This window comes from Hordeum vulgare, chromosome 1H (genome assembly GCF_904849725.1).
Source record: "Hordeum vulgare subsp. vulgare chromosome 1H, MorexV3_pseudomolecules_assembly, whole genome shotgun sequence".
Classification (NCBI taxonomy): Eukaryota; Viridiplantae; Streptophyta; class Magnoliopsida; order Poales; family Poaceae; genus Hordeum; species Hordeum vulgare.
Genome location: NC_058518.1, coordinates 456864069 through 456878295, shown reverse-complemented (window position 1 = coordinate 456878295; position 14227 = coordinate 456864069). Strand labels below are relative to the sequence as shown.

The window sequence follows — 14227 nt, the reverse complement described above, 5'->3', positions numbered from 1 at the left end:
CCTATATATATGGAGCAATTAGGGCTGATTTGGGACAACTTTTTCAAGGCAGCCCGACCACATACCTCCACGGTTTTACCTCTAGATTGCGTCTCTACGGAGCTCGGGCGGAGCCCTGACGAGATTAGATCATCACCAACCTCCGGAGCGCCGTCACGCTGCCAGAGAACTCATCTACCTCTCCGTCTCTCTTGCTGGATCAAGAAGGCCGAGATCACCGTCGAGCTGTACGTGTGCTGAACGCGGAGGTGCCGTCCGTTCGGCACTAGATCGTGGGACGGATCGCGGGACGGTTCGTGGGACGGATCGCGGGACGGTTCGTGGGACGGTTCGCGGGGCGGATCGAGGGACGTGAGGACGCTCCACTACATCAACCGCGTTCACTAACGCTTCTGCTGTGCGATCTACAAGGGTACGTAGATCGGAAATTCCCTCACGTAGATGAACATCACCATGATAGGTCTTCGTGCGCGTAGGAAAATTTTTGTTTCCCATGCGACGTTCCCCAACACTAAAATCTTCAATACAAAACAAAGTCTGACAGTATATATATGCCATTTAGAGGAGTATTACTGTCAACGTAAACTTTTTGTTTTGTCCCTCAAGTTTTCCAGTTTTCTTCTAGATTTGTATGTGTTGTTGGTAGTTTGCATTCATAGTTTTTCGTAGCAACTGGCAGAATATATTATGATCAAATCCATAACTATACCATGATAGTAAATTCCACCAAGAGCTCGGGCGAGCAGACTGTCACTGGGTCACATATCCTCATTTTTCTCCATCAAGTTTCATTGGATATTTGTCCCAATTTAACTAAGAAGAAACAAAACATCTGCTAAGTATTCCAATTGTGTAAAAGTAATAAAATTAGTAGCAAGTTTAGGAAATTTGCTTCTGTTGTGTTGTACATTCATGTCATAATGACACTTTCATCATGGATAATTGTCCATCTTTCCAGTGAAATAATGTGTGTTTGAAGTACAAGTGACTAAACAATGATGATTTTTTTTGCTTGAGCAATGAGAAAGCATTAAGATCCACATTAGATTTAAATAATGTGTTTTGAAATACAAGTGACTAAACAATGGTGATTGTTTTTTGCTTGAGCAATGAGAAGTCACTAAGATCCACATTAGATGTAACATTTTATTTATATTATATACAGCTTTCTTGCATATAAATTATATATGAAAATGTAGACGTTGCAATATTTAGATTTATTGTGTGTGTCGACTCTAGATATGTTCGCTGATTCAAGAAAAATATTTTAAAAATGTTCACATTTTAAGAATATATATTTGCAAATAGTATAAAATGTTAATGATTTAAAAATATATTCCTGATTTTAGAAAATGTTCGCGAATTTGAATTTTTATCACAATTTCAAATATTTTAAAATAATATGATTTCACAAAAATGAGAGTGATAATGTATTTCGGTGATGTAGCAAAATATGGTTATCTCCGTTGAAAATTATGATGTTTTTTCTTTCGTTGCAATGCACGGACCGTTTTGCTAGTAGAAAAAAAAGACCGGTCCGACGGCCCAGTGGACACACACCGCTGATGACGATGTTTTTTTTTTTGTTTTGAACTGGATGACGATGTTTTTAGACGGCCGCAAAGGGCAGCTAGACACGCACGCGGGCGGGTAGATTCGCCGGGACAGCCTCCCCTCCCTTTCTCTTCTCGCGGTGGGGGAAGGGGCGGGTGCGCGCTGACGTGGCGCTCTGTTTTTCCGGCAGCAACAAAAACCTCGCGCACCTCGTGCCTCCCCCCTTCCTTCATTTCTCCTCCCCCCGCCCCCATCCCATCCCTTCCCCTGCGCACCCAACCTCCTCCCACAATTCCCCACCCCTCGCCGCCGCCGCCGCCGCCGCCGCCGCCTAACCACATCCAACTATTTCGCCGGCCGCCGTCTCCTTCCCCGCCGCGCCCGCCCGCCCATGTGCTTCGCGCTTGCCCCGCGATGGTGGTGAGGTGGGCGGTTGCGCCGCGACGGGGAGTCGGAGGAGGGCGCAGGTAGGTAGGCGCGCCGACGCCGGATGGACGCCGACGATGCCGCCCGGAGCCGCAGAAGGATGGATCTGAACCTCTACCTCGGCCTCCCCCGCGCCCCGCGCCCGCGCCGCCCCGATCTCGGCTCCGACCTCGCCCTCGGCAATTCCATGCTCTCCTCCTCCCCGTCCTCCTCCGCCGCCTCCGCGGACGCCCCGCCGCCCGACCCGGAGCCGCTCCACCCGCCCTATTCACCCACCCGCGCCGACCTGATGCGCCCGCCGCCCGAGCCCTACCACCTCTCCGCTTCCGTGGTGCGTGCGCCCTATCTGGAGGCCGAGGAGGTTCCCATAACCGAGCTCGCGGAAGAGTTCGGCTTCTCGCACCCGCCCCCACCCCCACCACCGCCGCGGCCCAGCGAGCTGCTCGGCTGGGTCGACCGCCCGTCCTCCTCCACGGCCTCCTCCACCTTCCGCCCGGAGCGTTCCGAGCGCTACCGCCGCGCCATCTCCTTGAACGGCCGCCAGCTGCGCTGCCTCCGTCCCAGGCGCTTCCGCTCAGACCTTCCTCCTCTCAGCTCCGAGGCCCCTGGCCCGGACAACGAGCCTGCACTGGAACCACCGCCACAGCAGCCCGTGCAGGATGCTGTCGAGGACAATAAGGTGATTGACGATGGTGCCATGGTGGGCGCTGATGATGAGCCTGCGGATCGTGGCAAGAATACTGCCATGTTTGAGTGCAACATCTGCTTTGACATGGCCGACGACCCCGTGGTCACTTCTTGCGGTCATCTATTCTGCTGGCCTTGTTTGTACCAGTGGCTGCATGTTCATTCCACCCACAAGGAATGCCCTGTCTGCAAAGGTGAGGTCACTGAAGGGAACATCACTCCTATCTATGGGAGAGGGAATTCAACTTCCGATGTGGAGAAGAAGGTCGCTGACGATGGCAATGTCTCCAGCCCTAACATTCCCGCCAGGCCACACGGCAACCGGCTCGAGAGTTTTCGACAACAGTTCCATCATTTGCGCCCAATTTCGCGTAGGCTTGGCGAGGCACATGGGATATTATCTTCTTGGAGACGCATTCTTGATCAGCAGATTATGACTAGTGCAAGTAGGTTTGAAGCGCCTCCAGAATCATCTCTCCAGGAGATGATGGATCATGCTCATCAGACTGGCCGTTTAGGCCGAATTACTACCAGGATGAGAGCAAGGAGGCTGCAAAGGGAAGCAGAAAACCCTACATTTGTTTCTTCTTCTACTCCCGACAGCGGGCTGCCAGGAAGCAGCGCGCCAGATCCGCCTAGGCGTAGTTCAAGTCCCCTTTCCTCGGAAGGAATTGATTTTTTGCAACGCCTTACCCTTGTTGGCCTTGCAAATACAGAAAGGTTGGCAACTGCAGTGAGTGATCTTAGAAGAATATCTAGGCCAAGCCTCAGAGCATCAACTTCGTCGAATTTGCCAAATCATGAGCCGCCAGTTGATGGAATTCATGTTGCGGCTGCACCTTCTGCAGATCAAACTTCTAATTCAAGCACAATGGCTGTGATTCAGGAGGATGCTGCTTTTACTGAAAGCTTACCAGAACCTAGCAATGCAGGATCCTCAAGAACCCTGAGGAGGAGGGGAAGAAGCGACGCCCTAGGTTCGTTGGATGTGGATGGTGGTGAAACACACCGGAACAAGAGAAGGCGGATGAACTAAAGCTAAAGAAGGCCAAACTGAGTATTGCAGAGGCTCCAGTGTTGCTCCAGTTTTCACGGTTCGCTCTTCTCAATGAGCCCGTTTTATCTCTTTGGGCACTATATGCTGGGTGTGGTTAAACTCTTCCTCTTCCGCTTGTTTAATAGGGTACTGTTTAGTTGTTTGTTTGTTTAGTTCCTCCCTACATGTTTAATTTATGCTATTACCTGAGACATGCATACCAAAGAAACCTGAGAGATTGTCATCAGATGAAGTTTCCTTGATCGTAAAGCAGATATGTACCATATGGGATCAACTTTTAGTGTCATAAATAATGCACTGTCACTTGAGTCTCGGTTGTAGATGGCTGAAGTGAGCATGTAAAACTGAGTTGGTATTTAGTTGAATGGAGTGAATGAATGCCAAATAGCGAACTCTGTTGTCGCTTTACTGAATGAGTACCAAGTAACGGACTCTCTTGTCGCTTTACTGAGTGAATGCCAAATAACGGACTCTCTTGTCGCTTTACTGAATGAATGCCAAATAACGGACTCTCTTGTCGCCTTACTGAATGAATGCCAAGTAAAGGACTCTCTTGTTGCATTACTCTTTTGCAGCCACTCTGCGGGTATTCTTTCTACTGGGCAAAGAGGTATGTTTATGTCGCAATAAAGAAGAAAAGCATTCCCTTTTATGATAATCTTATCTCATGACTCGAACACTAGTATCTTTGTTCTTTGTTGATGTTTCCAACATTGATCATGAAATGCATTGGTTGATGTTTCCGATATGATAAGTTGCAATAATGAAGAGAATCATTTCCCTTTATGTGATATACTCCCTCCGCCCCGAATTACTTGTCGCGGAAATGGATCGACAAGTAATTCGGGGCGGATGGGAGTACATAATCTCATCTCATGACTCAACTCTACTACCTCTGTTCAGGATCATATATTGGAGGATGTTGTCATGAATCTACGATCGGTATCGGTTGCCCCTTTTTGAGCTGGTTACGCTCTGTTGATCAGTCCTGGCTGCCCCTCAAATTTAGCAACCAGCTTTAACCATACAGGACGGACAGTGGGGTTAGTCATACTTTAATTTGATACCGTTTGCATTTCCAGAGTCCTTCCTCTCTTGTGCAATGCCATTTCTGTTTTGTGGCGAGACTGGGCGCTGGCACTGGACAATGTGATTTCCAGTCCCAGCAATGATATCCACAACCTTTGGTTTAGTTTAGTGGGACTGATTCCATTGCTTGACCAACTCTCCCCAACATATGATCCTGTGCTTTACTTGGCAATGTACTATTCAGTAGGACTGCTAACATTCTGGCAGCACGGACGTCTGATGTTTGTAGCATTAGAGGTGCAGTGTTGCACACCCCTCATTTGGGTGCCGGTCGTATGTTCCTTATCTTGCTTTGCTCCGGTCCTTCGGCCTGACGGGGTGACATGACACGGCCACCAGCCATCAATCCATCATCCCACCTGCCGCCCAGGCAGATCGCCCCCGGCCCTGCCACCCCGTCGCAGGCTTTTCTGCTGCGCCCGCTTGGAATCCGGATCTTGCCTCAGCAGTGGATCGCCGTGGACTGCACTGGTGAAAGCACGCAGGCCGGCAGCCGCCAACAAACTCACTGCTGGTTTTTTTTTTTTTTTTTTGTAAGACCTCACTGCTGGGGTTGAAGCGCCGTTTGGGTTGCCCACGGGGAATAGCGTCGTCGTCAGAGGCAATGTGGCCTGTGGCGTGTCCTGCGCAGCTTGATCATTATTATTCCCAAACGAGGTCCAAATCCCAGTGGCAGGACCCTAATGTTTTGGTTGAGACGTCCATCAGCAAATACACACACTGCACGCAGCCTTAGCTTGATAATATCTGTCAATTCACTTGATAATATCCCAGCCGCACGAAAGAGCACGCAGCCTTCGCTTGATAATATCTGTCATTCACTTGATAATATCTCAGCCGCACGAAAGAGAAGGAAAGAGCTGGCTACTCCAGGTCTGCCCTCCGGAGCACATTACCAGACCAAGAGAGCAAGCGATGGAAGCGGCACGGATGAAACTGAGTCAGATCTCCAATCTGGCATATGGCCGGGTGCCGACGAGACGACGCATGCCGTACGTCCAGGGGCACCGCACAGCCTCCGCCGCTCCGTCCATGTCCATGTCCATGTATGTCCCGCACGTTAATCCCTTTCGTGCGCCCACATGTCACCGCAACGCACCTGCTCACGTCCGGGTGGGTGGAGCCACCGCTCTCACCCACGTGCCGCGCCACCCTCCTCCTTGTTACTCCCTCCGTTTTTTTAATATTTCATAAAGAGACTATATACGAAACAAGTAAGTCTATACTTTAAAGTATGTCTATATACATTTGTATGAACCTTTAAAAAGATTTATATTTAAAAATAAAGGGAATAGAAATTAATTAATAGATTAATTAGCACATGTCTATTGTTAACTAACACATGCTAATTAACGAACAATCATTAGCAAAAGGTGGGTTCAATCCTAAACAATCATGTCTCCTTTATCTATTGTCAAGAGGCACCTGTTTCTTGAGGTGTGCCTTCAACGGACAAATTTTCTCCCACCTAACGGGGGATGACCCCGGGTAGGCTAATTTGAGCGCCTCTCCCATCCTCTTTCAAAAAATTAACACAGGGCGGCCTATTCCCCCGAAGGGCTGGTTGCCCCTAGCCGGTTGCGCAATCGAGCCGGCTCGGGGCAAGGTTGCTCTTCATTCGGCTCGACTGCGCCCCGCTAGCCGGTGGGTCAGCTCTTGTCACATCACCCTCACAAACGCGTTGGGGGCACATCATCAAAAGCATGGCTACATCGGTTCAAGTGCACACGTGGCTACAGTGATGGTGGTCATACCACTGACCCTCGCCGACTGTGACCGGTCGAGGTGACACAGTGGCAGCATGCCCGCCATCCACTCCATTACCTGCCCCGACGTGGTTACAGTTCAGCCGGCCGCACCGCTGACTTCAACCGGCTGCCACAAGACGATGCTACACAGTGCGGAGCACACCGTTGCGTAACAAGCACGCACTAATGACGACGACTGGCCGGCGGTCCTGACTCCTGGTGGGACCCTACAGCCGACGAGCCCCTACACGTGACAAGACCACTCCACTGGTGGGCACCCTGGCCGGCTAAGAGAGTCTGCCAGCTGGGTCCCCCCGTACCCTTTATACATAATGTAAGTCAGGGGGTTGGCCTATAAAACCCTCTGGTACTGCCCCATGCACGGGGTCGACCATTCACTTGCATACACCGTACAGGAGAGGCACAAGGCTACCAGCTTCTTCCTCCTCTGTCACACACCTCAAGGACCACCATTGTAATCACATCCGGTTCATCAACCAAGCCAGCATGATTAGGGGTGTTATCTCCCACGGAGGGCCCCAAACCTGGGTACATCGTGTGTCTCGTGCCGCTTGTCCCCAATCCCGTTTTCGGAGCCCGTCGGCGTTCTTACGGCCCTAACCACACTCGATAAGCCTTCCCATTACATCTGTCGTGAGAAAACGATGATAGTTGGCACCCATCGTGGGGCCGTCCGCGGCGTCGTCCGGAGTCACGCTCCGGGCGAGACCCCTCGCTAACCTCGCCGAAGGCATCGCGTCCGGGTTAATCAGCACGCCCGTGGAGCTCGCCCTTGAGGAAGCTTCCGCGGTATTGAACTCCAGCTACACCTGCTCTACAGGCCTCACCACTGTTTCTTCTAACGAGCCGTGCCGTAGTCGTGTCTCGTTCGAGGTCGACGATCTCTTCGTTCTCTTCAGCAAGCTGTGGCTCGACGACGCGCCTGCGTTCGATGAGTACCCCAACGAAGTGCTAGACTGCATCGATTCGTCGACATTCGTAGGGGCGACCGTCTCGAGCAGTGTCAGCAACCTTAGTGTCCTCGCATAGGTAATGACCATCGGATCCACCACGAGCTCTGGTTGCACTAGGGCGCACACGTACATAGTTGCCGTTGTGTCTCGTGCCAGGGGTGACGCCCACGCGGCCGCCACCACGGCTCGTCCTGGTCCTTCCGATCCTCTCCGCTCCACTCTTCAGGGATTGAGCACCCCCATCGCCCCAACGGCCAACCCGGCCACAACCACGACCGAGCTGGAGACGGTCCGCAAGCAGCTGCTCACGGAGCCTGTCATTGGATGGAGTCCGCGAAGCACGTGTACAACTCTGCCTACGCTCTCACCTTGGCTGGCAACGAGCCCAGCCGGCGCGGTGAGGTTCGCAACCATGGATGCATAGTCGTCGAGATCCTAGGCGACACGCTCCCCACCTATAACACCCCCGCGACCAGCATGAGGTCCGCCCAAGTGGCCTACGAGGATTTTGCCACCATGGTGGGCGGGGAGCGTGTGCAGCAGGAAAAGCACATCCATGATCTCATCGTCGCTGCCAACTCGCAGCAGGCTTGCCTCGACCTGGCCAGGCCGGCTCTGATTCTCCTCACCTCGAGGACGAGGGCTAGCGGGCGGCCAGCGGCCGCCAGCATGCCCAACACTCTTCCTCCCCTCGCGACTCCGGTCGACGTGAGTCACGGCAGCCGTTCCCAACGTGGAGTCGAGCAGCCGACAGTCTCTAGCCGACGCAACGCCCCGCCCCCTCGGGGGAGGGGGAGGCGGCCAGTCGGCTCGTGCCTGCACCCCACCTCCGCGGCAGGAGCGGGCGTGCTCGCCGGCTTCGTCTGTTCGGCCCGAGCTCGCGGCCCGGCTCAGACCGCGCGTCCCTCGAAGCAAGAACGATGCCCGCCTTCGTCTCGGCCGGCTAGCGCAATCTGCCCTTCTCGAGGAGGAAGGCCCGATCGGTTCGGCGTGCTTCGGCCCCCGGATCCACGAAGATCCGTTTCCCACCGGCTTCACGCTTCCCCAAGACACTCCAAAGTACAACGGGACGGCCAAGCCAGAAGACTGGCTCATCGACTACACCACCGCAATCGGCATCACCAGGGGAAACAAGTGCGTCGCGGTGCGCTACGTCCCCCTCATGTTGACCGGTTCGGCCCTGACTTGGCTTAACAGCCTGCCAGCCGACAGCATCAACGCTTGGGTGGACTTCGAGGAAGCATACGTGTGCAACTTCACCGGCACATACAAGCGCTCGGTCCTCCCTGCGAGCTGGCCATGTCCGTCCAAGCGGCGGACGAGCCCCTCCGCGACTACCTCACGCGCTGGACCGAGCTGCGCAACTCGTGTGAAGGGATGCACGAGGTGCAGGCCATCCAATACTTCATCGGGGGCTGCCGAGATGGCACCCTCCTCAAGCACGAGATCATGTGCTCGGAGTCAACCACCCTGGCGGAGCTCATGGCCAAGGCGGACAGATACGACACAGCCGATCCGCGATGCGGATCAAGGTTACTGCAACCGACAAGGCCGCCCCGCCGTCGGCTACCCCATGGTCGGCTACCGACAATCGGGGACAACATAACAACAAGAAGAAATCTGACCAGCCGGATCCCCGGTACGGAAGCAAGCAGGTCACCACCACTGAGGAAGAGCAGCCGACTGCCGAGGCCGCCAGCGAGTGCCAGCGGGCCGGCAAGGGCACCTGGCAGTCCAAGCTCACCTTCAAGTAGATGCTCGACACACCCTGCAAGATGCACTCCGGAGCGAAGCCGGCTACGCACACGCTCTGGCAGTGCAGCTTTGCCCAGCGACTGGCCCGCGGTGAGGGCCTCCCGGCTCCCCAAGTGTTGTCTCGTGCATCGGTTCCTGCTCTGGCTCCCCGCAACGATGGCCACCTCCGCGACCAGTTCCCCGATCAGGACGGGGCCTACGTTGTCTTCACCAGCGAAGGCAGCGACAAGCACATCTAGTGTCAGCGCCGGCATGAGGTGAACGCCACCGTGCCCTCGGTCTCGCAGTACATGCACTGGTCTGAGAAGCCGGCCACGTGAAGCCGGGCTGACCACCCGACCGTGATGCCAAACCCTGGCAGCTATGCCGTCGTCCTCGACCCCACCATCGCCTCCAAAAGGCTCACCTGTCGGTTCTAACGGGTACTGGTCGATGGCGGCAGCAACATCAACATCCTCTACCGCGACACGCTGCTCAAGCTGGGGCTCGGGGAAAAAGACCTGCAATCGACCCGGATGGTGTTCCATGGCATCCTGTTGGGCCAATCATGCTCCCCAATCGACAAAATTCAGCTTGACGTCCTATTCGGCGACAAGGCCCACTTCCGCCACGAGCAGATATGGCTCGAGGTGGTGGACCTCGACAGCCCCTACCATGCGCACCTGGGCAGGTCGGCACTCGCCAAATTCATGCGATCCCCCATTACGCCTACCTCAAGGTGAAGATGCCGGGTCCCGAGGGCATCATCACCATAGGCGGCAACTACAGGAAGTCGATCGAGTGCGCGCGCGATAGCATCCGGCTGGCCGAGGCAATGGTGATCGCGGAGGAGAAGCGCGAGCTCGACTGGCTCATGGCCTAGGCCACCGAGCAGCCGGCCATGTTGACTCCCCCATCCCAGCTGACCAGCGAGGCGACATTCCAGCCATCCAAAGACACCAAGCAGGTGCCACTCGACCCGGCTAACCCCAAGCAGTTTATCATCATCGGCGCATCCTCGGCAGCAAAATAGGAAGGCGAGCTCGTCGAATTCCTACGTGAGAATCGAGACATCTTTGCATGCTCTCCCAAGGACATGACGGGTGTACCGAGGAAGTACGCAGAGCACAATCTTCATGTGCGATCGGATGCGAAGCCGGACAAGCAACACATGCACCGTTTCTCTAAGGAGAAGCGGCGTACTATAGGAGAATAGATCGCCTGGCTGCTTGCAGCCGGCTTCATCATGGAAGTTTTCTACCCGGACTGGTGCTGAAGAAGAACAAAACCTGGCACATGTGTATCGACTACACCAGCCTGAACAAGGCATTTTCAAATGACCCATTCGCCCTGCATCGGATCGATCAAGTAATCGACTCCACGATCGGCTGCGATTTGTTGTCCTTCCTGGATGCCTATTCCGGCTACCACCACATCAAGCTGGACCCGGCCGACCGGATGAAGACCTCCTTCATCACCCCATTCGGGCCCTACTGCTATGTCACCATGTCGTTCGGCTTGAAGAACGCAGGAGCCACCTTCCAGCGGTGCATACAGAAGTGCCTCCTACCTCAAATCGGCAGGAACATGCACATCTACATCGATGACATTGTCGTCAAATCCAAGAAGCACTTCAGCGTCCTCGACGATCTCCGGGAGACCTTCGTCAACCTGCACGAGTACAAGGTCTGGCTCAACCCGGAGAAGTGCGTCTTCAGCGTGCCAGTCGGCCAACTCCTGGGTTTCTCCGTGTCCGCACGCGACATCGAAACCAACCACGAGAAGATCAAGGTTATCGAGCGCATGCACAAGGCGACGAAGCTCCACGACGTCAAGAAGTTCGTCGACTGCCTGGCCTTGCTCAGCCGGTTTGCCAGCCGGCTCGACGAGAAGGCGCTGCCCCTCTACCAGCTCATGTAGAAGACGGCCAAGTTCGAGTGGACCGACCAAGCGGACGAGGCGTCCCGCGACCTCAAGCGTTCCCTTTCCAGCGCGACCGTCTTGGACACTCCAGCCGAAAAGGAGCCCATGCTCGCGTACATCGCGGCAACCACGCGTGTGGTCAGCACCATTCTGGAGGTGGAACGGCCTGAGGAGGGCAAGGCGTTGCCGGTTCAGTGCCCCGTCTACTATCTGAGCGAGGTCCTCTCCGCCTTCAAGCAGAACTACCCCCACTACCAGAAGATGTGCTATGACATATACTTTGTCGCCAAGAAGCTGAAGCAATACTTCCAGGAGCACACCATCATCGTGGTGAGCAGGACTCCGCCTTTAGAAATCATGGGTAACCGGGACGCCACCGACCGGATCGCCAAGTGGACCATCGCCAGGGCCGACCACGACATCCAATACGAGTCGCGCACATCCATCAAGTCCCAGCCGGTGGTCGACTTCCTTGTCGACTGAGCCGAGGCCCAGTTTGTGCCTCCGCCTCCGGACTCCACACACTTGCGCATGCATTTCAACGTCTCCAAGATGCGAACCAGCTTGGGAGCCGGTATCGTCCTGTCATCCCCGAAAGGGGATCAACTCAAGTACGCCCTCCAAATCCACTTCACCGCCTCCAACAACGTGGCCGAGTACGAGGCGCTCGACCACGGTCTCCGGCTCGGCAAGGAAATTGCCATCCGATGAATCCTCTCCCTTCGGCGACTCGGATCTCGTGGTGCGGCAGGTCTCTGGCGAATGGGACGCCAACATGGCCAGCTACCGCTTCCTCGTTCAACATCTCATCGGATCCTTCGAGGGGTGTGAGTTCCACCACGTCCCGAGAGCGGACAACGAGGCAGCAGATGCGCTGGCAAATATCGGCTCCACCCGTCAGACGTCCATCTTCATGCCTGCGGACCCCTCCGGTTCCACCTCAGGCTTGGGGGCTCCGCCGGCTCCTCCCATGTTGTCGGCTTCGGTTAGGCGAGAGTCGTCCGGTTTCGAGCCTGCAACCGTCATGACGGTGGAGGGATCGTCCGCCTCCGCCATGGTTCCGAGGGCTGACGGCTCCGATTCGGGGACTCCGACGGGGAAGTCGGGGGCTTCGGCTGTCCTGGTGCCTCTGCTCGAGTTGTCACCGGTTCGTGTCTCGGCCCCGACTTGGGCCCAGCCCATCCTCGCCTACCTCATGCGCGACGAGCTACCTCCAGACGAGGCCGAGGCCCGACAGATCTAGCGCCGATCCACCGCCTACGCCATCGTCAACTGCGAGCTCGTTCGCCACAACGCAACCAGTATTTTTCAGCATTGCGTCGAGTGAGAGAAAGGGCATGAAATCCTCCGACACATCCACCAAGGAGAGTGTGGGCATCACGTCGCCTCGATGACCCTGGTGGCCAAGGCCTTTCGCTACGGGTTCTACTGGCCAACGACCCTAGAAGAAGCAAAGCATCTCGGCGACGAGTGCGAGCGATGCTAGCACTTCAGCACACAGAGCCACATGTCGGCTACGGCCCTCAAGACTATCCCCATCTCATGGCCTTTCGCCGTTCGGGGGCTCGACATGGTGGGACCATTCAAGATCGCTAGAGGCGGCATGACGCACCTCCTGGTGGCCGTCGGCAAGTTCACGAAGTGGATCGAGGTGAGACCATCAAGAAGCTAGACGGCCCCATGACCGTCCGATTCATCAAAGCCATCACCGTCCGCTACGACGTCCCTCACAGCATCATCACCGACAACGGCACTAACTTCGCCAAAGGCGCGATGGCACTTTTCTGCTCCAAGGAAGGCATGCGGCTCGACCTCGCATCGGTGGCTCACTCGTAGTCGAACGGCCAGGCGGAACGAGCAAACGGCTTGATCCTAGCCTGCATCAAGCCGCGGCTCGTGACGCCAATCGTCCGGTCGGCCGGCTCCTAGATCGAAGAGCTGACGGCTGTCCCGTGGAGCCTTCGCACCATGCCCAACCGGTCAATCGGCTTCACTCCATTCCTCCTCATGTACGGATTCGAGGCGGTTATCCCCACTGGCATTGAGTTCGACTCGCCTCGCGTCACCTTCTACACGGAGGCGGACACAAAAGAAGCAAGATAAGACGGCGTTGACCTGCTCGAGGAGGCGCACGAGCTTTCCTTGAGCCGGACGGCCATCTACCAACAGAAGCTCTGACACTACCATAGCAAGCGGATCATGCCCCTTTCCTTCCGCAAAGGGGACCTGGTGCTCAGGCGAACCAGCGAACCGTCGACCAACACAAGCTATCCTCCCCATGGGAGGCGCCATTCATCATCAGCAAGGCGTTGCACAACAACGCGTACTACCTGATAGATACCTGGAGGCCATAGAAGCGCAAGAGAGACACCTTCGGCGAGGAGTCGGAGCATCTGTGGAACGCAACGCTCGTTCATCCGTTCTACTGCTAAGAAAGAAAGAACCAGTGTACATATGTATCCCCTACCCTTTTGCGCTTAATGAATGTTGCGGGTGTCTCGAGTCGACGCTTGGCGCATACCTTTTCGATTCCCTCAAAAAACATGTTGTTTCTCGAGCAAGCCCCCCGGTGCGGCTCCTCGGATTCAGGGGCTCGCTGGCTGCCCCAAGCCTTCTCTATCTTCGAAGCCGGTCAAGTAGTGTGGGCTGAGCGAAAACCATTACCACCCCGTCTAGCTACAGACTGGCTCCCGGCTGTCCGACTAGCGCGACTCTCGGACGTAAATCTTATCGCACACAAGCGCCGTCTGCGAAGGATTAGCCGGCTCGGGCTAGTCTAACCCCCCGTGGTTATTTCTAGCCGGCCTGTGCCTTACTCATCCTAGTCTAAGTGTTCCCATGGCTCCAGAAGTCCACAGGCCACCCCCGCAAAGACAGATGCCCCATACCAGTCACAAACCGGCTTCCGGCTATCCGGCTGGCGGGGTGGAAGCTGGAGAGGGTCAGGCTTTGGGTATCCGGAAACCAAAAGAACAGAAGACTAGGAATGAGTCGGCATGCACAATTTTTTTCGGACAAACTTCGAAGCATGGATA

General features: G+C 55.2%; 1 protein-coding gene across 1 annotated transcript; it reads left to right on the top strand.

Moving 5' to 3' along the window:
• Positions 1 to 1937: 1937 nt before the first annotated feature.
• Positions 1938 to 4137, top strand: LOC123444924. Its single transcript, XM_045121812.1, has one exon. It carries the CDS (start codon positions 2045 to 2047, stop codon positions 3701 to 3703), a length of 1659 nt encoding a protein of 552 aa, XP_044977747.1. The 5' UTR covers positions 1938 to 2044; the 3' UTR covers positions 3704 to 4137.
• Positions 4138 to 14227: the final 10090 nt, after the last annotated feature.